The sequence below is a fragment of the Rhinolophus hipposideros genome (genome assembly GCF_964194185.1).
Source record: "Rhinolophus hipposideros genome assembly, chromosome: 23".
Lineage (NCBI taxonomy): Eukaryota > Metazoa > Chordata > Mammalia > Chiroptera > Rhinolophidae > Rhinolophus > Rhinolophus hipposideros.
In genome coordinates, this window is record NC_138069.1 from 37,470,048 (window position 1) to 37,493,395 (window position 23,348).

The 23,348-nt window shown below is 43.9% G+C and overlaps 1 protein-coding gene across 1 annotated transcript in view; it reads left to right on the plus strand.

Moving 5' to 3' along the window:
- Positions 1–23,348, plus strand: part of DOCK2 (dedicator of cytokinesis 2) — a 368,348-nt gene that overhangs the window by 138,557 nt on the left and 206,443 nt on the right. The window contains exon 27 of the mRNA XM_081036150.1: positions 20,857–20,952. Coding sequence (XP_080892276.1) covers positions 20,857–20,952 — 96 coding nt within the window. The remainder of the gene's footprint in view (positions 1–20,856; positions 20,953–23,348) is intronic.

The following is a 23,348-nucleotide window of genomic DNA, read 5'->3' on the forward strand; positions in this document are numbered from 1 at the left end:
CTTCTAAAGTGCATCCCCCACGGACACCCTGAGTCCTGGGCTCCCTGAGAATCCCAGTGGCCTGCCTGATGCAAGGTTGAAGGGAGGCTGATGTCCCCTCTTTGCATCACCATTTAATTCCCAGGAGTCAATAGCACCATGCAAAAGCAGCAGGTTTCCTTCTGACCTTCCTGCTCTCTCATGTTTCAAATAAAAGGCAGGGAAAGGCGGCTTGCTGAAATTCTTTGCCTGTGGCGCATTCCAAACAGTCTGCAGCTAATTTAATCCCTAGACTTGAAGTTGAAATGGATCAGAAGCTTCTATCTTCTACCAAGGCCGTTCTCTTCGCACTCCTGGTTCTTCCTCTACTTCTGTGGCAGCAGTGTGCCCTTGCTAGGCCAATGGTATGACATGACACATTCATGGATGGTGACGTACCGCACCTTTCTTTCCCAGTGCCTCTTAGCCCGCAGTCTTCTCTCCTACATCACATTCGTTTGTTTCTGGCCACCATATGGCAAGGTAGGTTTTATTATCCCCATTTTATGAGTGAGAAAGTCGAGCCTTAGAGAGAGGCTAGGTGACACTCCTAACGGGTCAGAGAGTCAAAAGGGGGTAGTGTGCTGGCGCTGGCTCACACCAGTATGAGAACCACGTGTTAAATTTTAGGGATTTTGTGAGTCCTTTGTTAAATAAGTACCACGTGAGAGCACTTTCCCAGCATTAGCTCCCTGGCAGGGATGAGCACAAGCTTTGGAGTCAGGCTGCATTCTTGTGTCTGTCCCACAAACACTGAGAGAGTGCCTGCCATGGCCCCTGGCCTGTGGTGGTGAGCAGAGCCGGGACACTTCCCAGCTCTGCTTCTTAGTAGCTGGGGAAACTTGGGAAGTCATGTAAGCTCTCTGTAGAGTGCGGACACTGTTTCCCCAGGTGTGTCAGGAATACAGTGAACATATGCAGTGTTGTACCTGGCATATAATCCATGCTCAGTACCTGGGGCTTTCCTTCTTCCCGCCCTGACCCCCCTTCCTCCTATGCTCCTCCCACTGTTCCTGGCTGCTTCTAAAACATCCCTGGAATTCTTTACGAACAGTAAAGGGCCAAGTGGCCTCTTGGGAAAATGGCAAACGTGCTGAGCCTGGGAAGGCCTCTGTCCCCGTTACCATGGAAGGTGGCCCCACGCCAGCCCGGGGGGCACCAGATGCTTCAGAGCCCCCAGGCTCCGTGGGAGGCTAGCCAAGAAGCAGCTGATGCCACTGCTGGAGCCACGCCGTCCCCTCAGGGCATCTGGACCTCATCCCTGTTCCCGGGGAGACTGGGACAAAGGTCATCGGCCTTTTCAGGGGCTCTTTTGGGGTGTTCCAGAACTTCGGGGCTCAGGGTAATCCCAGCCGGGGGTGGTGTGCTAGAGCTGGCTCGCACCAGGTCATGAGAGCCAAGTGTTACATTTCAGGAATTTCGTGAGTTGTTTGGTAAATAACTGTCATTATTAAAAATTTAGATAAATATCTATAATTAAATAACTATATTAAAATCATAGGCAACAAATAGATACTAAAACAAACAAAAAACAATTATCACTTCCTAATTGTCTTACTACACTTTGTTCTTACCTATATGCTTGAGGTCATTCATGTCTGTTGTGTCTGGTGGAAATATCAGTTAATTGTCTGCTGTCGCCCGTCCCTCTGTGGTTAGTTTCCTCGCACTGGCAGCTTGAAATCAACCAGGAAGCGAGTACTCATACCACAGAAGCGGCAAACACCATGTAGCCAAATCTTTATTGTTTCCTTCCCAGACAGCCGATTGGTAGACATTTGCCAACACGTCACTGCCTGGGACTCCAAGGAATTGTTTAGAACAAGAAAAACGCAAAGGCCCAGGGGAACTGCCTGTGCTCTTCTCTTCTCCCCAGCGGTTCCGGGTCTGCCGCTGTCTAAAGGTTCTCAGGGGACCAGGCAAACAGAGAAAGCTCCAGGGATGGAGCCCTTTTAAGACAAACTCCACACCCAACCTCGAGCAGAGGTAAAGAAATTTGTCTCATTTCCCACGACAGTTCTGACTGACTGGCAAGGGCTTCTTTCCTAGCACTGCTGAGAATTTGAGGACACAGATAGGCCAGCGAGAAAGCCCTGATCCCGCTTAGCTGAGGGCTGGGGAGGATGCCGCAGGGCCGTGGATTTGCTTGTGCTTAAACTACATGTGTAACCCACCCAGCCGGAGGAGAGGCACATTTCACAGGGAGGATATCTTCCACCTCAGTAGGTTTGGGCCTTTTGGCCTCCAATCGGATTTAATGATGATGAAGAATTCATTTTTGATTAGACAAATAACACAGTAATCACTGTTACAAGGAAGAACCATTGATGGATACTAAACTTGCAGGGCAAAAGTGTGATGAGAAACAGGGGATTTGCTTCGTCTCAAAATATCTTCCCAAAGTATCTACTTGTTAGTGAAACAAGGAAAGACAGTAACTTCACAGTGAAGAAACCTACCAGGCCCCACAAGCTGAGGAAAGTGAGCATGACCAGGAAGGAATTGTATCAGTATCAGGAGCCTCTTGGTAAGATGTACTGAGAAGGACACAACACCACTTACAGGGGGATCTTGTTAAAAATGGACAACCTCGATCTCACGATGAGAAAGCATCCAACCACCCCCAGCTGAAGGATACTCCACAAAATAACAGACCGGGACTCTTCAAAGGTTAAGGTCATACGAAAGGCGAGCAGAGGCTGAGGCTCCATCACACAGTGGAGGGGACGTAGGAAATGTGACAGCTAAATCCACCGTGGGATCCTGAACTGGATACGTCCATGTTTGCTTCTAACATGGACGTTAGAAGGAAAACTGGCGCAAGTAGAACCAGGTGTGTCATTTAGCTCATAGCACTGTACCAGTGTGAATTTCCGGCTTTGATAATTGTGCTCTGGTGATGTGAACGTGAAAAGGGAAGCCGGGCGAAGAAGGGTGCGTAAGAACTTTCGGTGCGAGTTTGGCAACTTTTTTGTGAGTCTAACACTATTTCAAAAAAAAAAAAATTAAGGCTTCACTGTAAGTATATAAGGGAGGATTGCTCACTTACAAAGAATGCATTTGGAGAATGAGCAGTTGTGAAGGGACACTTAGGACAGATGGAGGGGTTTCTCTGCCTTTTCAGTTAAAACCACAAGCTCCCCAGACAAATGACTAGCCTGACTGGAGGATTCTACCCCATTAACTGCCCCAACCTATCAAGAAGTGGATGTGACCTCCTCGCAAGTGAGCAATTAGGTCGTTACTTACCTAAACCGTTAACGCGCACTAACCCAGGACCAGGTTCTGGGGCCTGACATGGGGAGGAGCATAAGAGCCTGTCCCAGTCAGGGGGACCTCCAGGGCTCCAGCATTTCACTGGGGCTATCTGACAGCCCTGTCCATACGGTAGTTACTAGGCCAGCGTTTGGGACTTGACTGTTACCTCATCTTTGCTTGGCAGGCTTGGAAAATGGGTGATGTGTCATAATTTACCAGATGGTCTTTGGGTCGTTTATTCTCAGGGGATCCACCGAGAAAATTAGAAGACAGCCTTTGCTGATGGTTGACCAGAACTCCCCCAATAACGTTAATAATCCAACACGTTCTATTCCATCAGCACCCACTGGAAATACTTCTCAAGGTGTTCTTCAGTATTTTTTTATCTGCCATGACCAACGTTTAAAGGAGTTTGCCTGCAGCCAAATCCATGATGGCCTCTCCACACTCCCTTCCGTCCTCTATTCCACACCCACCTTGACTGCTTCCCAGGGCCACCAAAAACTCAGTATGCAAGAAAAATAATACTTCAATGCAATAGTTTTAAAAAATCAGTATTTTGATACTTTGTTCATCATGGACTTTTTTTGCATTATTTTTTTAAATATGCCATTTGATTTGTGTCTATTACTGAGTTTTTTGATCCCCCTTCAATTTTTTCCTCCAGGGCAAGTGCCTCGATGGCCTTACTCTCTCACCCTAGCTTTGGCTCTGTATAGTGACTTTTGGCAACACCAGCCACCTGCAATAACAAAGCTGGGCTCTGACCCATGAATGAGAGAGTGTGGCAGCTTGCAAGAGTGGAGAAGGCCCCTTTCCTTTCACCCTGCAGTACTGGCGAGGAATCGGTGGAAAATTTGTCTGCAGGGAATCCTGGCATAAAAGCACCAGTTGAAAGGAACAGCCATTTGTACTGAACCTTCACTGGGCCAGCTACTTGCGTTCCACAAAGCATTTCCTATGTAATGTCTGAATTAAATCTCCCCTTCACAGTTGGGAGGCATGAGTTAAAAGCCGGCTCAGCAGCCGAAAAAATATAGCTGTGTTTGGTCCAGGTTACAGTTACTGAGGGAACGATAACTTTGATTTGCTCAACTGGTATAAATGTAAATCCTTAAGTAAAATGTGTTAAGTGAGAAAGGAAGTGCTTTGTTTTTAAAGATGCCTTTGATCCATAACTCTGTCTATAGCTCCCCAGTTGTCACATACAATTTGTGGGCAGCACCAGGGCTGCAGCAGAGAAGTTTCCAGAAAACAATCCAAGAGTTCTAGAATGCACGTTTTTCTCAGGGAGATTTTAGATAACATTTGTCTTAGAGATAAACACAATCTACTTAGAGGCTCAGATCAGAAAATGAGATGTTTAATTTCAGCACAGTTTCTCCAAGCAACATAACATGGTCAAGTTCTCTTTGACTCTCTGTTTAATGACTTTTCTTATACCTGGAATTCAACTTAGCTTTCTTTCCCAACCACATTTCTTACTGTTTTCAGTCAATGTTCCAGGGAGACCAGTGTCTTTATCATATAATTTAGCACTTAATTATGTGCATTTTACATTTGTCCTTGTCGTAGTAGGACTGCCTGGCCTACGGTGCAACAGGACTAGCGCTTTTTGTTGTTGTTGTTATTTCTCCTTCCAACTAAGGTAATCTCACAAAATGTTAACTGAGTACCTACTGCTTGTCAGGCACCATTCTGAGCCCTGGGCATGCAAAGGTGATTAAGACACCCCCTTCATTCAAAACGACCTCTGAGTTAGGGTACCCTGACTCTGGTCCTCGGTTTCACCGGCCTGTTCATTCTTCAGAGCACCTCTTGTCCTATGCCTTTCTCTATGGTCAACACTCCTCCCAAGGCCACCGAGAATTCTCTTTGAACACCCAAATCCTAGCTGTCTTTTGAAGGCTGGATAGATTCTCTTTATCTCTGACCCGTCCAGCCCATTCCACAGACACGTGTCCACCCAGCCTCTTGGAATTTTGACACAGCTTGTTGTTCAGTGGAAAGGCTCTGAGGTGGGTGCCTTATATCTAGTTTATAGACTCTCCAAGGATAAGACCAGTCCTCTCTTAGATTCCTCCTGTACTTCTACGATGCCCAGGCAGAGTGCCCAATTCGGAGCAGATACTCAGTAATTAATCTTGGTGGTTTGGTTGATCCTCTCATCTTCAATTATTCTACTTTCTAGAATACATGCTGATAGTAGTTTTATTTTTCATACTCAGCAGAACCTAGCGAGAAGGGTAAATCTGCTGCTGCTGCATTTAAACATCATAGAAAAAGCAGGTACCAACTCTTGAGTGTCGTTGTGCTCCCAAAGTGGTTTATACATCAGTTTAGAATTCAGCATGCCTTTTCCCACAGAAATAATACAGAAGAATAACGGTGGTCAAGCTCCCAGGCCAGCCCTTGTGAGCGTGTTTAACCTACAGTGCAGCAGACACTGGGACAGAGAGAAGAGGTCCACACGTCCTTCTCATTGCGGGAATAGTTTATGAACATTGGAGCTACTTCACCTTACCTGACACGCTTCTCACCCTTAAACTATCTGTTTTCTCACCTAGACAATAAGCCCCACAAATGCAAGGATTGCATCGGTCTGTCCACTGCCGTACCCTCACACAGCACCTGGTACAAATTGGGCAGTCAAAAAATGTCTGTTGATTTTCATTGAGTTAAATTGTTGTTGAAAGATTATGAACTTTGGAGACACACACAGATACAGATTCAAATACCACTTTCACCACTTAGTATTAGCTGTGTGGTCTCAGGGAAATTATGTGTCCTCTCTGAGCCTTACCTAGTCATAATATTTTGTTAGTCGCGACTATCATGTTCATACTTAATATATGTTTCTTCTTTCCTTCCCTCTTGTCCCAATGTAAGCCCATAAAAAGTATTTGCTTAATTAACAATGTCTGTTTGTCATGCTCTGTTGGCTGAGGTGGTGGTGACAGGGAAGGTGATATTGGGTATGAGAGCCTTTCAGCAGCTTCTGAGAACGTGTGAGTTCTATTTCTAGCTCTAGTTCTGACAGTCTGTGTGACGTGAGGCAGGTCATTCAGACATATCTGTGAAAGGGTGATGCTGGATTTCAATTATTTTCAAGCTTTTCCATCTAAGTATCACTAACTTCAGATGAGAGACAGTAAAACTCTCAATATTCTGGGGGTGGAGCCCCAAGGCTGAATTTATTTGAATTAGATCTTGTGTTTTATCTTAATTATTCATGCATACTTTATATTCTAATTCATGATCGATCCAAGTTTAAAAAAATACTGTTATAAGTCAAACACTGTGTAAAGCACCTTATATAGAGAAGTCAGTTAATTTTTACTGTAACCCAGGGAGTAATTGTTATCATGCCCAGGTTATTGATGAGCAAACTGAGGCTTACAGGAGCTTAAATACATAGGTTTAGGCTACACAGCAAGTTAGCGGCAGAGCCAGAATTCAGTCTGCCTAAAAATAAACCTTTCCCTTCTCAAAGGATAAGTGAAAACAGAGATTTCCTCTTGGCCATCAAGTATGTTAATAAAAATGTTGATGCCATGTTAACTGGAAAAAGCAGAACACAAATTGTCTGCATGCTGCATAGGGATTTGCATGCATAAGCGTTTGAAGGTATCACAAGAGAATGAGAAGTTAGATAGTTGCAGGGTTGAACTTGTGGGTGTATTATGTCGTTTTTGTTTCTGGTAGTGTTTGTGCAATAAATAATGAATGTTTTTAAAGACTGCTCTGCATAGGTTAGAAGAGTAATCTAAATGGATAAAGAGAGAGTTGATATTGTGAGACATTATCATTTATCCTATACATTTTTGTGAGGGATCAGAAATGTAAAACGGCAGGCAAAGCTAGTATTTTTTATGCCCCTCTCAGGCTTGACAAGCATTACTATGCCTGTATAGGTAACAAAGGACAGCTGTGCCTCAGAGAACTGCAAGGAGAAGCACTAGATGAGCAGAGTTTGAAAGTAACTTCTGTGGAAAGTGGAGCAATTGTTTCTGTGAACAGAGCCAGTCTTTAGGGAACAGGCAGGATGCTTTCATATCTGGGACAAAGAATGACGTGATTCAGGGAAGGTAGGAGAGGAGCAGTTATAATCTTCCAAAATACCCCCAGAAGACTAATTATTTATGTGCTTGAAACCGATTCTGGAAGACAAGTTCCAGTACTACCTCCTCTTGGTTAGAGTGTAAAGCTAAAAGAAGAGAAGGAGATGGCACATGTAAGACAAAGATGGAAAAATATCGCTAGCGTTTTTGCTCTTTGAGCACAGAGAACTTAGCATACCTAGTATTTTGCATCATACTCTGAATCGATAGGATGCAAAGTAAATTTGGGCAATATCATTCACCCATCCATTCATCCTTTCATCCATCTGTTTAACCACCCCTCCATCCATGGGCACGTTCCTTTCACATATTTTTATTCATGTGCTTAGTGTTTACTCTGTGTCAGACATACGCTACACTTTGTGGACATTCAGAATTGAAAGATGTAGGCTGTACTTCCAAGAACTATGAATAAAATTTAGTGGGAACTCAAAAAGAACAAACAACCCTGCCTAAGGTGAGATGGAGGTTTGGAGTGATTGAGTCAGAAAAGTCTTTCCCAAGGAGATGATCCATCTGGAATTTTTTGACTGCTAAGTAGGAGCTTGACAGGTGACCGGAAGGAGAAGGGCATTTCAGACACAGGTGAAAACCTCTCTCAAAGGCGTGCTGTTGCCCTCTGTGGGGAGGACGAACTGACCAAGCTGGGTGTGGGCCTGGGAGAAACAAAACCTCATCAGACCCAAAGGACTGAACTCCCCTCAAGACTCAGGGTTGGGGAACTCTGCTTCATGCAGACATCGTGGCTGTGGGAAGATTAGAACCAGAATTCTAGGAGCAATGTGAGCAGGGCGAGACTGACAAAGGCCAAGGAAAAGGGGTTAGTAGGAAGAGCCCATCAGGGTGAGTTAGGTGTGATTAGAGGAAAGCCGCGCTCATTAGAGCAGAGTGCATGTCAGATGCAGATTTCTTCTGGCTAGTTCTGACCACCTCCATCAGCCCATCTTCCCAGATCCCGACGGTTGAGTTCTTTGTCTCTTTTTTGAGCTTCCTCAGCACTCTGTGATAACACTGCATGGCCCTTTCTTCACTGTCTGGCTCTTCCCTAGTCACCACTGCCAGCAGACTGTGAGATTTCTCTGTCCCTGAAACCTTGGCACTCAGCGCAGAGCATGGCATGTAGGGCACACTCTACCCTGGCTGCATGTCAGAATTACGGGGAGAACATTTTATAAATACCAGTGTCTGGGATTAGGGCCTCAGCTCCAGATATTTCATCTGGGGTAGAACCAGGGCACGGATATATTTCTGGATTTACAAAGTCCCCATGTTTTTCTAAAAATGCAGCCATGAGTATAAACCACTGGAGTAGATGCTCAGAAATGTTTCTGGAGATACTGAATTACAATGAACACCTGCCTGCTCACCTCATTTTCCGTAGGGCAGGTAGGCTTCGGGGAGGAGCCGCAACATGAGGTTTAGGCAGCTTCTCAAGGCTCGATATGCACCCCTGGAAACACTAGGAGCAGATGACAACTTCTGGATGCTATGCGCCTGCCAGAAGGAAACTCTTAAGGCATAACACACAGATTGGCTCAAGAGGAACTGGCTGTGCTAACCTACTAGGTTGGGTCCTCACTGGCTGAGAATATAAAGGGGCTGAGCAGTCAGAGGAAAGCTTTTCTTGCTTGAGCTGGGCAGGGGAAGATCAGAGTCATGGACTCAAAGTGGGGGCACCGAGTATGTTACAGAGACTGGGAAATACACTGGACATGTTCTTTTCATCCAGAGAAGCCACCAGGAACCATAGATCAAGTTGAAAATTTTGGGATAAATCGGAAAAATAAATTAGTTCTCCCTCTCCAAAATTTATTCCAGATATACAGGTTGGTAAGAGATAGATAGTTGGAGAGCAGGGAGCACACAACCTAAACTTCCCAAACAGAGTGGGGTGGGGGGGATGGCAGTAAATATTAGACATGTGATAATACTTCCAAAATATGTGGAAATAATCCCTACAGTTAGGGAATAGTGAAGGAAATCACACATGCTTTATCAACATTAAAGCAGAGACAGACACACTGTGTGTGTGTGTGTGTGTGTGTGTGTGTGTGTGTGTGTGTGAGAGAGAGAGAGAGACAGAGAGAGAGAGAGAGAGAGAGAGAGAGAGAGGAGAGAGATTCCATACTTCTCAAGACGAGGAGACATGCTTTTATCCTAGGAGGCGTGATTTTGTCAGCTCATGGAGACAAGCCCATATTGCCTACTACTTATTCTTTAGAGAGATGAGTTGCTGGGGAGGGTTTTCATTATATCCAATCTGAACTGAAAAAAACAACAACACTGATATCGGTAACTGCTCATATAGATCAGAGGATACACATTCATTCCTCAGATTTATTGACTCTTTTCTGGCCAATTCTCTTGCATTTAAGATTGGCCTACTTTCTCCATCCCTTCCCAACAAAGGAAAAGACGTGTAAGGGTAAGATTTTAAAGCTTCCCGTTGGTGGTAGTTTTTCTAAAGTTTCTGGTATAATCGATACCCAAGCAGGCTTGTCAGTGAGGGTGAGTTCTGAATTCTGGCTGAGACACAGGATCCTGGGATGCGATACGAGACATGTCTCTGAACTTAGTCTTGTGTCTGCCTGACTCGGAAGGGATTGTGGGGAAAGAGTCAAAAAAAAAAACACAAAACAAACAAACAAAAAAGGACAGTAGAGTTTTGAAATGGGGAGACCCTGCTGAGGAAACTAGATCAACCATCACTCAGTGAGCTGTGTGATGTCTGTGTTCTTTCTCTGGGGGACGGCTTAATGATTAGGGGTATTTTCACTGTGGGAAGGAGGGTAGAAGACTGTTTTCTATTCTTTCTTTCCCCTGTCTACAAACCTCTTAGGCATTTGTGTGTGGTCAAGTGCTGCTGCCAGTACAGTCGAGGAAGTCTGTGCTCAGAGGTTTCCAGATTCTGACTCCATCCCTCATCTGAGCCTCTGTCCTTACTCTCTGCAACAGTTATCTGACACCCAATCTTAGCTTTTCTAATTAATTAATTCAATGAACTCTACATCCCCTGAATAAAAATGAATAAAAGTGCTTATGGTGTGTCAGGCGTTGGTGCTAGATGTTGAACCTGAAATAATGACGCAAACCTAATCCCTTTCGTGGAGGCACTCACAGATGATTCTCCGTCTGTTTGTTCAGCGGGAAAGGGGGTCAGGCAGAAGCAGATATGTTATGACACTTACCTCAGAGGAGCTTGGAGTCTGATGTTTTCAGGCTCTCATTTGAGGTGTGCCTCGGAGGTGTCTATTTTTTGTGTTTTGTTCTTCAAAACAGGAGGAGTCTATGGGACTGTGTAAGGAGAAATGGATAAACAACAGCTCACATTTGCTGAATTCTTACTATATGCCAGGCATTTTAACAGGGGAGAATTAGCCTTAAGTCAAAGAACGACATTCTATCCATGGAACTTCAAATATCAATAAACAGTTGGAGGCATATTTGGGAAATCATTTGGGATGGGGGAGAATTAGGCTGATCCTTAGAGGTACCCTAACCTTCTGTGCTGAAGTCACCCCAGGATTGGAGATGAAGCCCAGTGATAAAGCAGAGGCATAAAGCAAAAGGAAACAAAGGAAAACAGGAGAAACTCTAGACCACCAGTGGACTGGGAGAGAGAGGAGGGCAGTAATGGAGGGACAGCAGAAGCTGGTGGAGAAGTCAGTGCATAGAGGGACAGAAGCCATATTTTGAATGGCTTTCTGGATAAATTGTAGCAAAGGATTTCACCACTAGGGAGTGTTCACCACCATTTCCTACCATATGCCCATGGCTGCGTGTTTTGAACTATATTGTTTCCCAAACAAGCAGCACGTACTCAACACTAAGTAATTTGTTTACACTTTTAAAAAAGTAACAATACATAAAACACCATCCAAAATGTTCTGACTAGCAAAGTTAAACAGGGTGCCTACTTGGAATTTCTCTTGTTCTCATTCAAACAAGGGATCTTGACATTGTAATCAGCCTACCCGTAGGTGGTAGTATTGAAGAGGGGTAAGTGTACAGTTTCTCAGTTTCTGAAATATTACCCATAGTTCACACATCACCATTACTGCGGTGGAAACCTTAAGGGAGCCCATTGCTGCAGGGCCGTTTGGGGCATTTCTCTCGCTTGCTACATTTGGATATTACAAGTAATACAGAATTACTATAAATAGCTGTGTACACAATACAGGCGCCCTGCAACCAAGAAGACACAGCCTCACATCCAGCTGCATTATTACCTACAGTTCTACGACTTTGGTCGAGTGACAGAAACCTCAGGATTTCCTCATTTGTAGCATGGGGAGAACCAGTGTAGCAGACTGATAAGATTGTTCTGTGACCTAAATGACATGGTACACGTAAAACATTTATTAGAGCATCTGTCGTATAGGAACTGCTCAGTAAATATTGAATGGTAATAACAATTAGAATGGATCTTATTTTATACCTTAAAATAGGGTAATACTTATCCCCAGAGTTTTCCCAGGATGCATTGGAGTAATACATACAAAGCACGCAGCCCATTGCCCAGCGCATAGTAAGAATTCAGCAAATGTTAGCTGTTGTTTATCCATTTTTCTTTACACAGTCCCATAGACTGCTCCGGTTTTGAAGAACAAAACACAAAAAATAGACACCTCCGAGGCACATCTCCTAAGTGGCTGCAACCAGTCACCATTCATCAGCATTAGGACTCACAGACCTTGGGAGGTTTAATATTTTTTCTGCTCTAGGCTGCAAGCTGGAGGTTCCAGTATATTTTAATACAAGCCCCCACAAAGCAACTTATAGGATCTGAACAAAAGCAACATTTCTCTCTAAGCACAATTGGATTTTTTGTTGTTGTTGGAGGCGATGGTTTTGTTATGTTTTTCCTGGTTGCTTTAAGTAGACTTTTTTTCCCACCTGCAAATGGAAGTTAAAAGCATTTGATAAATGGAATAAAATATTTCATAGTTGTGCCTTTTTTAAAAAAGTGTTAACACAGGTTACTTTGTAGTGCTCTTCTGTCAGCAGACAACAGCACTCCATCTTGTGAGTACCAAGGGTCCACGGCCACCTCAGCATGGGGAGGGTGTCCCAGGAAGGGACTGCCCCCTCACAGCTAACCCGGGGCTGCCTGCACCACTCCCAGTCCCCTGTGTATATCCAATCAGCCCCCTGTGAGTATGATTCCGTAGGTGTGGCAACTGTCATTTTCTCCAGTCGGGAAATAGTTCTGTTTTCTTTATTATGCATGATTGTTGTGAAAATTTCCAACAAATCAGAGCAAGTAAAGTGATCCCTTTAACCTCACATCTGTCCCTCTTCCCCCTGCACAGGGATAGCATTGTGAATTGTTCGTCAGGCGTTTTTCCAGATTTTTGGACATACAAAAATATTTTTCAAAAACATAAATGGGATTATATTATACATGGTGGCCTGTCGTCTCTTTTTCCTGAATATATTAAGTGTATCTTTCCAGATCAAGACCTACCTGCCCTCTCCTACTGCATTGTATGGATAAGCCATCATTTATATAATAGGATCCCCGATTTGGGGACATACATCTTGCTTGCTACATTTGGACATTATATACAATACAATATGCCCTAAACAGCTGTGCACACAAATGTCTGCCTTATTGTTTACTTTGGATAAATTTCCAGAAAGATTTATCACCTACGAAGGAGTGCTACATCCATTCTTTTCCATGATCCTAAAAGGTAGAGACAGTGGCTGTTAGAAGCCTGGACCCTGGAGTCAGATAGGCCGGGGCTGGATTGGATCACAGCTTGAACAATCACAGCCAGAGCCTCAGGTTTCTCTTCTGTCAAGCTGGGGAAAGAGAAGTATTCCCCTCACTTCCTAGGTGTTTGCAGGATCCCTTAAGTCAATGTATGGAAAGTACTTAGAAGAGTGCTTAACACGTAGTAAAAGCTGAAAAAATATTAGCTATCAGTGTCAGAGCTAGCTACAGATTCTCAAAACAATTCTGATATATTGGGTACCATTATGGCTGCTAAAGGGATGAAATTGAGACTCAGAGAGCTATGATTGGTCAACCTAAGGAAGGAGCATAGTTAGTGGTAGCTGCATAATCTCTGTGCAAGGAGAGACTCTGTATTTCCATAATACAGGAGTGGCATGTCTAAAGAACAACCCACTTCCTGGCACCACCCCACACCTTGTATCATGGAAAGAACATGGAATTAGAGACAGAATTGAGCTTGGGTTCAGGCTTGGCCACCTATGAGGAGATAATTCCTCTGCAAGTTACTCAACTTCTCTCAGACCCTCATATTTCCCATCAGGGGCTTCAATGGGATCTTTGAAACATTAAATGAGATAATAGATACTAAGTCTATATGCATAGCTCTTAGCATAGAGTATGACCCCCAGATTGTTAGGGAACGGCAGTATCAGAATGAGGAGCCCCATCTTCTTTTCCATTTATCGTATCCTTCTGTTACCGATTGCAAACCCTCCCCTTCTAGAGAAGGTAAAGATGTCCCTGAACACATGAAGGCATTGCCCAAGTCCTGCCTGGGAAATGGGAGGTGAGGGGTGGGAAGAGGCCTGCCCAGTGCGTAGGAGATGTGGAGATGACTGGGTGTGGCAAAGCCCCCATCCTTCCTCTCTGATATCTGACTCCCGCTTCTCTGAGTCTGGCTGCCTCTGTGGGTTGCTTCACATAGTGAGCTGTTGCTCAGTAAAACTCACGTCTTTCAGGACACAAGCCGGTTCATTTGGGAGGAAAGCAAACAGTGTTAAGCCTACAACACATGAAAAAATCACCTTACCTTGAAGGGCTAAAGAAAGAGAAGGTAACTCTGCTTTAGATGATAACCGTTACTATCCTTCGAAAGTCAGGATATTTTCTTTCTAAGTGAGTGTGAAAAGACCTCTTATATAGGAACACAGAGCAGAGAAAAATAGTAGCGACCACAGATTGCCGTTGTTCTCATGGTCAGAAAAGGCTTTATTTCTCTTTGTGAAGAAAAAAAAAATGTCTTTGGATTTCATCTGTAGCTGTGACCTGTGATCTTTATCTTAGTGCTGAAAAGGTCTAAAGATACAGCAGTGGAGGGGCTGGGATCGTCCTTGGCATAAACGTGCCAAGCTGCCTCTGTGCTGGAGTGGAGGGCCCAACCGGCCAGGGATTGCTCTCCAGCACTGGTTTTCCATTCAGCTCCCAGGACATTACTTGTCACTGGTCACCTGACCTTGTGCCACCCTCCCCGCCTCCCTTCCCTGTTGCTTTCTGTAAAATCAGGGTTAACCTGACGTTTGCCTAACGCAATCACATGTTTGTCCGTTAACATTATCACCTGTACTTTGATCATTTCTAATGAAATGAGCTCACTTATATAAACATTCAAACATGAAAATTTAGGGCAGAAATCCCTGTAAAGATGATAGATTGAACATAGTCACATATTTTGCTCCCTTTTAAAAACCTACTGAAAACAAAACAGTAAAGGGAGTTTTGTGAAAGGAAGGTAGATATATGGAAAAGTACTAAATGATTTAGTAGACCCAGGAAGAGTGATTCATAAACGAGCAGTGGGGAAAGCTGAAATCTCATCTAATCTAAAGCAAAGGTTCCTGGACAGTTACAGGAAATGGTAGTAGCAGGGGCCTCTGAAGCGGGGATGAAGGAAGGAAGCTCAGCCAAGTCTGTGTAAGAAATAGCCTGACTCTGTACGGCTGGATCACTGGAGGTTTATTCTAGAAAGAGGATACGACAAAGGACATCTGAATTAGGAGACATGAGGCACAGTTGAGAGCAGCTATACCATCCCTCAAAACAAGGTTTCAATCAAAATACTCATGTATGTCTTAGAAGCTGAAGCCTCTAGTGAGGGCACGATAATTTTGTTTGATAAGGCAAACAAAATTGTTTGATAAAGCAAACAAAAGTGGGGCACTTTCCTCCCACTTAGCTCCTAGCATGCTGGCAGCCAGGCTCTAACCCTTCAGACCAGAGATCAGAGAATTCCTGTCTGTGGAATCCAACCAGCCCAAGAGGAAAGACTTGCATATGCGGATATTTGAGTCTCACTGAGTAGATCACCCTGCAGTAAAGCTCACAGACCACAAGCTCTACTCACTTGCTCAGAGTTAGTAACCAGCCTACGAGTCGCCCACACTGAAATGTGAATATACCACCATGGGTTACAGAGAACTAAGGAAAAATCTCTAACATGAAGAGAAGCAGCGTGGAGGAGACAGAGACTCTGCACAGCAAAGCAAACTTTGCAAATATGCAGCGAGAATTTTGAAAAATAGGAGAAGAGGCCATCATGAATCAGGGAAAAGACAGCATGAAAAACAGATAATCAGAGAACTAAAAGGAATCTCTGATTTTGTTTGCAGATCGCTTTTTTTCTTTTTGGAAAATGAAAAGTTGTATAAGAAATGGGGATTTGTCATAGTTTACAATTTGTACTGGAATGACATTTACACATCAAAATATTTTAAACACTAACATTGATCAAACCAAAATTATACTATGACTGTGTGGGAAGAAGAAATGGGAAGAATACAGGTGTCTAGTGGGGCAGGGGAAGGAACGAGAGTGAAATCCTTGCCTTTTATGGTAGAGAGTTAATAGATAATGCCAAAAAGTGAGCAAATTTGGTTAAAGAAGGGGTAATACAAACATATTTTTGACCACATGGTCATAAATACCAAAATAACAACTACATAAGCTAAAAGAAGTAAAGAAGTTCCACTGGTGAGGGGAACGTGAGGACTGCTGTTTTTATTATTATTACTAGTTTTTTAATGAACCTTAGAGAACGTTTCTAAACTATATACATGAGTAAGTATGATAAAAATAAACAAAAGTTAATATTATTCCCATCAGTAGTTAGCATCAGTTGTGTAAAAGTAGAACTCTCAAATGGTTAATTATATCATCTTAGGTAATTACACAGTGAACACATTTCAAAGTTTTATTTATTGAAGTGGGAAAAAAGCCAACCAAAATCATTTAGGAATCTTGAGTTTTGGGAGAGAGATGCTTCTATAAAATTGTCCTTAAATATAAGATGAGCATAATTTCTACACAGCAATAAAACTGTAATCTTTAGCAAACCAGCAAATGTCACACTTAATCATTTTTCTACAAGGTAACTCCTGACTTTGCAGGGCTGTAATATTTCTGCTTTCTAGTCAGTTGTGGATGCTTTATCAAGCAAAATTATATTTCTGGAGAGAGTACGAGGACTCCCTCTCCCCCAGTTGGGTTTATCAGAGTTGCTCTATTAAAAAATCATGCATTTTGCTTTATTTCTAAGTTTGTATCTTTTTCCTGAACACTTGCCATATATCCACAACTTTAAAAACAAACATACAAAACAACATTAGTAAGTTCTAACAGGATGCTTTTGTCTACTATCTGCTCTGACCTGAGAATTTCCCTCTGTGAAAAAGGAGTTTTATATGAGCTACAGAAGTAGTAAAGACATATTAGCACCAAAGGGAGATTTTTCTACTTGGTGTCATCAGAAGGCTTGAAAGAAAAATGAAAAAAGGGACACCTTTCTCGTAATTTGATTCAATGTTGTGAAATGCCATCTCTGTGTATTATTACTTAAAATCATCTCATAGACGGTATGCTCTATTATTATTCTGGAAATACTGTGGCAAATCCGTAGTTTTGAATTGCATTCTACAAAGTCCTAGGGCTGGCATAGGGCCTAGGGTGAGCCAGGAAGACAGGGCTTGACCCCCTATCACCACCCCACTTTCACCTCTCATTCTGCTTTGTTGTATATTGGGCTTATGCATAAGATTTCATTTAAACAAAGGACTCCATGTTCCTTCCCGGTATCACAGCCTATAATTATTGAAAGAAAAAAAATCACTACTATTTGCAGTGTGTTTAGGTTGGATGGATTAATTTCTTTGCCTGGGCCGTAATGGGAAGACTGACTCTGTCATTTCAATTACAAGTCACCGTTTAGTTTGAGCCCGGAAGACACTTTCCTAGAGATTCCCCCACTCGCCTGGCACTGGAGCAATTAACAGTGGGTGATTTGTGGCTGCATTTGTATTGCTTAGCATAGGTTTATCATCTTGAAAGCTTTCCATTTGCATATACACTATACATTCTTTGGGTGACATCTCCATATCATCCAGAGTTTAGATTATGCATTGCCTTTTACTGCACTTTCTTCTACGTGCTGGGAATCTGCAAGCTTGGGTAGAGTGCTACTGCAGACCAACGGGAACATGAGTGGCAGTCACTGCTTACTGAAGACTTACTGTGTGCCCAGCCTTCGTGTCAGAGGCTTTACCTGCATCCCCTTATGTGTTGCTCAAACCAGGACTTTGAGGTTTCTGTTGTTTGCCACCTTTTATAATATAGATACCGAAATTCAGAGAGGAAAAGTAATTCATCCAAGGTCACTCAGCTGAAATGAGCAGAATTGAGATTCAAACTCAAGTCTGATCCCAAAACTCTGTGCTATACCACCATCCACACTGGGCACTTTCACAGTGAAATGAATTGAATTTGATGACAGTTTTCCACTTTTGAATACCAAACTTCCTGAGCAGTCTAATCGCTGCTCTTTGGATGAAGAAGAATTAGCTATTTAAAAGAAGCAGGGGGCAGGCAGGAAGTCAAGAGAAAAGGGGTTTTATTATCTCTATTGGTAAAGAAAGGGATGCAACACAAGGGGAAAAAAATAACCTCAAAGGGAAACTGTTATATAAATTGTCCGTGGGCTTAGGTTGATGAAATTCCAAAGGAATGCAGAAAAGATATGGGAGTCATGAACACATACCACTGAAATTTTCTAAAATGGAAAGGAAAGATCAGAAGTCACTGAAGGCAGTTACAAGTTGGCCCAATTGAGGGTGGGGTTTCTATCCATCTTTAAAGATGGAAAGAGGCTGACGAGGCCCCCAAATAGCAACCAGAGATCTGTGTTCGTATTCCAGTCTGCCTGGGTGAGTTTGGACAAGGAGCAAGCTCTGGAACCAGACTGCTGGGTTTGAATCTTTTTCTTTGACTTTCTAGCTGGGTGACCCTGGATAAGTTACTTAACCTCTCTGAGCTTCAGTTTTCTAACCTGAACAATAAAGATCGTAATATTGGCCATTTCTTTGTGAGATGAAGTAAAGTGTTTCGTAGGATGCCAAGCATTTAGTAAGCAGTCAAAAAAAATGTTAGCTATTTTTGTTATTCCCATGAGAATTATATTCACATAGTGCAAAAAAATAGGATATTGTAAGTCCATAAAGAAAGCTTGAAGAAATAAAGAATAAATGGAGGTCAGGCGAGAGACTCTCCTACAGCCAAGAAGTAAACGGATATGTTCTCTACCGCCCCTGAGGAGGAAACTGCCAGATACGGGGAACAGGCGGGGTAGTGGGGGAGCTCATGTCTAGCAAGAGGCTGAGGTCTGGCTGGGCTTGATGGAGCATGAGAACCTGTTTCTATAAAATATGCTCTGACAGGAGCCCTGGTGACAGAGTTTCTGCAGGTAAGCTCCACGGGGCCGGAGTATTGGGGATTAGCCAAAGTGCAGAAGAAGTGGGTCTGGGGCAGAGAGAGAAAGGAAGCTCTGGGCTATCCATCTTTGAATGCCAAGAATCATTGAAAGCATGTTGGGAAGGGAAGACAATTTTAATATGCACAGCTTCTTTCTTTTGCTTTTTTTTCATACTATAAATCTGTTTTCCTTTCATGGGTTACATTAAGAGAGAAACCACAATTAAGTTGAAAGCAGCAAAGTTTAATAAGGGGCTTATGAGTGTGTGAGTAGTCACCCGCTTTTCCAGCCACCGTTTATTTAGCACTTTCATTATGTCAGGCTCTGCCTAGGTCCTGGAGACAGAGGCTGTTGTTCCCCAACTCGAGTCTCCATCTCCAGAGCTTCACAGTGTATGGTTCCCAGTCATCAGAATAAGGCTCATGAAATTCAGATGCTCAGGCTCTATTTCAGACCCACAGAATCTCCTGCAATGGAATTAGACACGTGCATTTTTCCAGAATTGCATGTGTCACTTTCATGTTCATATCAACCTTGAGAGACTGGTGAGAAAAGCGTCCACATTTTATAGATGAGGAAGATGGGGCTCAGAGAGGTTAAGCGATTAGGAAGTCACACAGTGCAAGCACAGAGTTGCTACTCAGATCCAGAGCTTTTCCACTTGGTCATGACCACCCTCCCAGGTATGCATGGGTGAAACTCTGTGCAAGGCTGTGCCACTAAAAGGAGCTGAGAAGGTAGGTGAAGATGCGCAAAACCCTTGCCTAACACAGCAGATACGCAAACAGCATTGGCAAGCCCTTCCTAAGGTTCAGGGCCTTGTATTTAAAGTGGGCAGAACCCTGTGAAGGTCACAGCCCTGCTCACCACGAATTTCCCCCAAGGTGGGTCATGCAGCTTCCACTGCACAAGCACCTCGTGGTTGTACATAACCCCAGCCTCCGGCTCCAGAAACGCTGGCTCTATTTATCCCTCCAGCCTAGTGGGGATAGTGGCTTCCGGCTGTTGCTAATCTCTAGGTGACCTTGTTTGGTGTTTCAGCTTCTTCATCATCTGTATAACCAGGTCCCTGCGTTACATTCTGTCCTTATTCCAGGTTAGACCCCGACTGTTACACAGATGAAGAAACCAACATGCACAGAAGTCACTGAGCCAATGTCGCACAATAATTCTTGACAGAGTTAGTATTTTAGGTCCAAAGTTTCTGATTCCAGAGCTTAAGCTTGTAATCACTAACTTATATTTAAGATAGTTAATGAAATTCCTGGTACCCAATGCCAAGTGGTGATGGCGATAGAGATATGATGACAACGACTATGATGATGATGATTTGGCACTGGTAGTGCTGGTGATTATGGTGCTGGTGGTGATTATGGTGGTGCTGGTGATTATGGTGGTGGTGGTGCTGGTGGTGCTGGTGATTATGGTGGTGCTGGTGATTATGGTGGTTATGGTAGTGGTGGTGCTGGTGGTGCTGGTGATTATGGTGGTTATGGTGGTGGTGGTGCTGGTGGTGCTGGTGGTTATGGTGGTGGTGGTGATTATGGTGGTGGTGGTGCTGGTGATTATGGTGGTGGTGGTGATTATGGTGGTTATGGTAGTGGTGGTGCTGGTGGTGCTGGTGATTATGGTGGTGGTGGTGATTATGGTGGTGGTGGTGCTGGTGGTGCTGGTGATTATGGTGGTGGTGGTGCTGGTGATTATGGTGGTTATGGTAGTGGTGGTGCTGGTGGTGCTGGTGATTATGGTGGTTATGGTGGTGGTGGTGCTGGTGGTTATGGTGGTGGTGGTGCTGGTGGGACTGGTGATGGCGGTGATTATGATGGTGGTGGTGCTGGTGGCGCTGGTGAGTATGATGGTGGTGGGTCTGGTGGTGATCTTGGTGTATGCCACGTCTGAGCACTGTTGTATGTCCTTTGGAAGAGATGTGAAGATACACTGTCCGTGTTGTCACACGCATGTCTCTGATTGTGTTACAGGCCTATACCTACCACCATATCCAAGAAATCATGGTCCAGCTTCTTCGCACGGTGAACCGGACAGTCATCACGATGGGGCGGGATCACATTCTGATTGTGAGTAGGTCTCTTCCTTTTGTCAAACATTTCAAACTGTTCAAGGACGAAAAATTGATTTTCTGGAACACCAGATCATGTTGAACACCAAGCGCCGATCACTGCTTTGTTTTGGAGGACCAGGGTCAAAGTTTGTCCTATCTGAGTTGGGAGAACATGAGAGTTAACTCAAGTTGCTGAAATTAAACAGAACTTAGGCCTGTCTACCAAGTTGAGTGTACCAGTGGGGATGGAATGCCGCTGGTGAAGGAGAAGTGAGAGAAACTCTTTGTAAGTGGGCCAGGTAGAACGTTGTATAGTCACACCCACCAGGCACCTTTTCTTCTGGCCTAGGGTCAAACAGTGCTCAGTCCCAGCATTCTGTGAGCTTGGCTTTCTAAGTGGCTTCACTGTGTATTAACGTTTACCATAGATGTCAGTTAATTCAAGATCACTGCTGTTTTGGGTTATTCATCTGTGTCAACACTATACTCTGACTATCAGGAGATTCCTGCCCCATAGTCTGATTATCGTCTCTCTCCAGACACAGAGCCCATCTCTAGCCTGTTAACCTTTGTCCACTTTGCTTTAAACTGAGGACCCAAAACTCTAATGCTTACAGGGGCCTGTCACCAACATAAAAGAGTATGCCCCACTATGTCCCCCTTTTTCTCAAACTCACCAGTGGTTTCCCATCTCAGAATAAAATCTGAACTGTCCCTAGGGCCTGAAATGCCCTCTACCCCTTGCTCATCCCTTTATGTGTTGCTCTCACATTTAAAACATGATTCCATTTGCCATTTCTTTGATTTGGCCTATCTCTCCCTCAGGTCTGAGGGCTTATTCCCTCATGTTAATCAGGTTTCGACTCAGGGTCACCTAATCAGAGAGGCTCCCCTGCCCCGAACACCCTGCCTACAATACCTGGTGTCTCTCCATCCTCTGTCAAGCTCTACACCTTACTTCTTTACATTTCTTAGGTCTTTTCACCACCTGAAATGCAGAATATGTATGTTCCCTTTATTTATTTATTGTCTGGCTCTCCTTGTAAGAATATGAGCTCCAGAATGTAAGGAATTTGGTCTTTCTTCATTTGTATCCTTAGTCCCTACAACTGTGCCTGGCATATAGTGGGTGCTTGGTAAATGCATGTTGAATGAATGAATAAAGTGTGCCAGGCAGGGACTCTAATGTTTAAAGAGGACAAGTGCTACTCAGCTCTGATGACATGTGGGACTGGGCCACATAGTTTCCAGAATTTCCAGCTTCCCAAGAGAAGCTAAAAATCCACATGTTTTGCATGACATTTCCTGGTAATTAAGTCTTGGCAGCTAATTAAAAGGCACATGCTGATTGTTGACACACTATAGTCCTGCTTCCTGGACGTACCCAGGACGTTAGGTGCTGAGTGTTATCTAACAGCAACTGGGCAAGAGCTGATCCCTGGAAGCAATAACAGCCTTCTTTATACCCATTGGGTTCTGTCTACTCATGTCAACACGTGTACATCATGTATGTTAGTGTACATTGACAGGAGTGAGGACGTCATAGAGAGCGCCCGCAGGGCCAGGCACGCCTGCCTTTCTGGGGCAGACAGCCACGTACCTTGGTCTCTGTCATCTGTCTCACCGTCCTACCACCTTAGGAGAATCACCATTTCGTTTTCAGTCTGTGGTTCCTACAACACACCTTAGATAAGCATCTCAGGAGTTCTCTCATCTTTTTTCGTTCTCTTTGGAGCCAGATCTAAAGATGATCATCAATCCATTTGGTTCATTCTGTATATAGCAGGCTCTTAACTCTCTGTCTCTCCTTTGGAAGTGATTCTTTAAAACAGTGCCTAGATCACAGAAAGCACCAAATAACTGGTGTCTCATTATTTTCCTTTCTGTCGGGTACAATCAGTTTCTCTGTCCCTTTGCATTATCGACACAGGCAGGTGGCCACAGTTTGGCCCTCCTTCACTATGGCCAGTTCTCTGAGCCTTGTATTTGATGCCCCGCCTGGCTGCTCGTCCTTCCAACACACACTCCTCACTGCTGCACCGTTAATCTTGGCCAGGACACTCCCCTACTCTAGAATGTTCAGTGGCTCCCCACTGTCTACCAAATTAAATCATAAATGCATTAGCCTACTCATTTCTGCTTGTCCTCTGGCCACAACCAAATTTTCCCCTTTCATTTGCTTTTTTCCATCCAAGTATTCAGCCACAATGGATGTCTGGATATTGCCCAAACATGCCTGGCACGTTGTCACTTTTGTGCTGCTTTCTTTATCTGGAGTTCCTTTGTGCACCATCTGAATCTGTTGAAATCCTACCTAGTTTTCAACGTCCAGCCCAAATGTATTCCCATGTGAAGCTGCCCCCAATCTCCCCAACTTGGTTGGAATTCTCAACTTGCCCCCTCTTCTAAATC